We start from the raw sequence: 3,492 nt of genomic DNA, 5'->3' as shown, positions 1-3,492 counted from the left end.
AGATGTTTTTTTCTTGTAAATTCTTGTCATAGCCTTGTATATTTTGGATATTAGCCCCTTATCTGATGGGTATCGGGTGAATAGTTTCTCCCACTCAGCAGGTAGCTCTTGTATCCTGAAAACTGTTTCCTTTGAGGTGCAGAAGCTTCTCAGCTTAATATATTCCCATCTGTTTATCTCTGCTTCCACTTGTTTGCAGAGTGCAGTTTCTTCCTTGAAGATGCCTGTAGTCTCAATGTCATGGAGTGTTTTACCTACATGTTGTTCTATATACCTTATGGTTTCAGGTCTGATATCAAGGTCTTTAATACATTTGGATTTTATCTTCATACATGATGTTAGCTGGGGGTCTAAGTTTGCTTTTTTGCAAGTGGCTAACCAGTTGCGCCATGTTGGCTTTTTCGAATGATGAAGTTTCAACGAAGTTAATAGAAAATAACACAAGAAAATAACTTGCACTATTTTTCTCTTTTCAGGCCTCCCTGAATTAAGCTGAAAAAATTTATTTTTTGTTCTATTAGTCATAACTCTGGTCGTTATCGTTTGTTAATAAATTTGTAAAGAAATGCTCATTAAAGAAAACAATTTTCTAGAACAAGAGCTCATGGCAGTAACTAGCTGTTTCCTATCATGAAAAAATTTTTTTTTTTTTTTTTGATTTTTGGGCCACACCCGGTAACGCTCAGGGGTTACTCCTGGCTATGCGCTCAGAAGTCGCTCCTGGCTTGGGGGACCATATGGGACGCCGGGGGATCGAACCGCGGTCCGTCTCCTAGGCTAGCGCAGGTAAGGCAGGCACCTTACCTCCAGCGCCACCGCCCGGCCCCAAAAATTTTTTTTACTACCGTCAAATAAATTTGAAATTGGCTTGCTCAGGCTTATTAATAGCAGAGAAATATACTAGGAATGCTGAAGGTGTGTTTTTCCTGCTATGATCATTTTCTTTCTTTTTTTTTTTTTTGGTTTTTCGGGCCACACCCATTTGCTGCTCAGGGGTTACTCCTGACTAAGAGCTCAGAAATTGTCCCTGGCTTGGGAGGACCATATGGGACACTGGGGGATTGAACTGCAGTCTTTTCCTTGGCTAGCGCTTGCAAGGCAGACACCTTACCTCTAGCGCCACCTCACCAACCCCATATGATCAATTTCTTTTATTGATATTTCACAGTATTAAATGTGTAGAATTAAATAAAAGCAGTATATTTCTAATATATTTATTGGATAAAAATCCAAATAAATACATTTTAATCTCATGTTTCTATAAATAAGTCAGTATCTAGTTATTCTTCATGAAGTTCCCTAAAATAGATGAGTATATGTATAAAGTTCTCACTCCCTCTCTCAAATTTATATGTTGGAAAACTTGGTTTGCATTTCTGCTTCCTATAGGTGACCTCTTTCTCTTGGCTCTCCAGTTGGCTTACGTATGCTTCAAGTTCACATATGATGAGAAGTCGTCTCTAACTAGGGATGAAATGCTCTAGTATAGATGAAGACTGCATTCAAAGGATACAGTGACAAACACACTGAAACTTTATAATATATGGGAACCATAAATATAAGATGGCAAATATCTTTCTCTAGTTAATACTACTACTATCAGGAGCATGTACCAGGATTAAAGGTCAGAAAACTTTGCAAATTGCTAAAGAGAAACATAATCGTTTCAGAATCATTTTATGAAAATATGATATTTTCATAATATAGTGAAAGAACTTACTGATCTATTTCTATAATTACAACATATATGCTAGTATCCTTAAAACTTTAATTTGAAAAACGAATCATCTCATTTTCATCTTTGCAAGTAGTAGGTTTTTTTCCTTTGGTTTTTGGGTCACACTCAGTAGTGCTCAGGAGTGACTCCTGGCTTTACACTCAGAAATCACTAGGGGGACCACCTGGGATGCCAGGATTCAAACCACCTTCCTTCTGCATGCAAAGCAAATGCCTTACCTCCATGCTATCTTTCCGGACCACAAATAGTAGTTTCTTATCAAGATAATAGAAAAATAAAACACTTTAAAAGGCAGTATATCCGAATGCGAGTCTTCGCCATGAAAATTCAATTTAAATTAAAAGCAAATGAAGCTATGAGGTTTTTTCTTTCCAGGAACCTCAAATATTTTATTTTTATTCTACTTTCTTCTCATTCCTTTCTCTAGATTTTCAAAAGATATGAAACTTGGAAATAACACTCAACTGACTGAATTCATCCTCCTGGGATTTGTTAACCAGCACAAATATCGCTATGTCCTCTTCACTTTATTTCTAATTATTTATGTGACTGCCCTAGTGGGTAATATTGCAATGATTTTACTCATCAAGATTGATTCCAGACTCCATACACCTATGTACTTTTTCCTACAACACTTGGCCTTTGCGGATATCTGTTATACCTCTGCTATCACTCCCAAAACAGTGCATAATTTCTTAGCAGAGAATAAAGCTATATCATTCGGGGGCTGTACTGTACAGTTATTTGTTTATGCAATGTTTGTAACTGTTGACTGCTTTGACCTGTCTGCTATGGCAGTGGACCGCTATGTAGCCATCTGTCATCCACTTCGCTATTCCACAATCATGTCTCAAAGAGTCTGCATATTAATGGTAGTTGGTTTATATGTAATCAGTATAATAAATGCTTCTGTGCACACAGGGTTTGCATTTTCATTGTCCTTCTGTAGGTCGAATATCATCAATCACTTTTTCTGTGATGGCCCCCCAATTCTTGCCCTTTCATGCTCCAGTATTGAACTCAATATTCTGCTACTTTTTGTGTTTGTGAGCTTTAACTTGTCTTTCACTGTGTTGGTGGTCATTATATCCTACATCTATATCCTGGTTGCCATCCTGAAGATTTCTTCGGCAGAAGGGAGGAAAAAAGCCTTCTCCACCTGTGGCTCTCACCTGACCACTGTCATCGTTTTCTATGGAACTCTTTCTTTCATGTACTTTCAGCCTCGCTCTGATACTTATCAGGAGAATATGAAAATAGCCTCTGTATTTTATGGCATTGTGATACCCATGCTGAACCCCCTGATCTACAGTTTGAGGAATAAGGAGGTAAAAGAAGCAATAAAGTTGCTGGGGAAAAACTATTTTAAATGAGACCCAAATTGTTAAAAAAATTACATGCATTAAATCAGCCTATAAAGTTTATTTTAAATATTAGATTTTTGAACAGTAAATCTTAAATTGAAGCTACCTCATTTATATCTTAAAAGGTGAAAAATAAGTAACATGTTACTAAATGATATTCCCTTAATTATAATTTGAGAAATACTTATATTATTTATAAAGTTAAATTATAAATTTGTTAAGTACTAAACAGTTAAGAATATAATATTTATTAAATATATTTTATAAATACTTTAAATGTATCTTAAGATAAAATAATGACCACTTTATTAACAATATCAATATTGAAGGTTAATTTTATTATTGAAGACAGTTGCCTAAATTATCACCAAAGTGATACCTCTTTTTTAA

At 35.7% G+C, this 3,492-nt stretch overlaps 1 protein-coding gene across 1 annotated transcript; it reads left to right on the top strand.

The window, feature by feature from the left end:
- Nucleotides 1-2,178: 2,178 nt before the first annotated feature.
- Nucleotides 2,179-3,111, top strand: LOC126018707 (putative olfactory receptor 5AK3). Its single transcript, XM_049780805.1, has one exon. The coding sequence runs from the start codon at nucleotides 2,179-2,181 to the stop codon at nucleotides 3,109-3,111; it is 933 nt and encodes a 310-aa protein (XP_049636762.1).
- Nucleotides 3,112-3,492: the final 381 nt, after the last annotated feature.

The sequence above is a fragment of the Suncus etruscus genome, chromosome 9 (genome assembly GCF_024139225.1).
Source record: "Suncus etruscus isolate mSunEtr1 chromosome 9, mSunEtr1.pri.cur, whole genome shotgun sequence".
NCBI classification, from domain to species: Eukaryota; Metazoa; Chordata; class Mammalia; order Eulipotyphla; family Soricidae; genus Suncus; species Suncus etruscus.
This window is presented reverse-complemented; position numbering and strand designations above follow the sequence as displayed.

Excerpts from the sequence above, each read along its gene's own strand:
- LOC126018707 (XM_049780805.1), top strand. The coding sequence starts at position 2,179 with ATGAAACTTGGAAATAACACTCAACTGACTGAATTCATCCTCCTGGGA.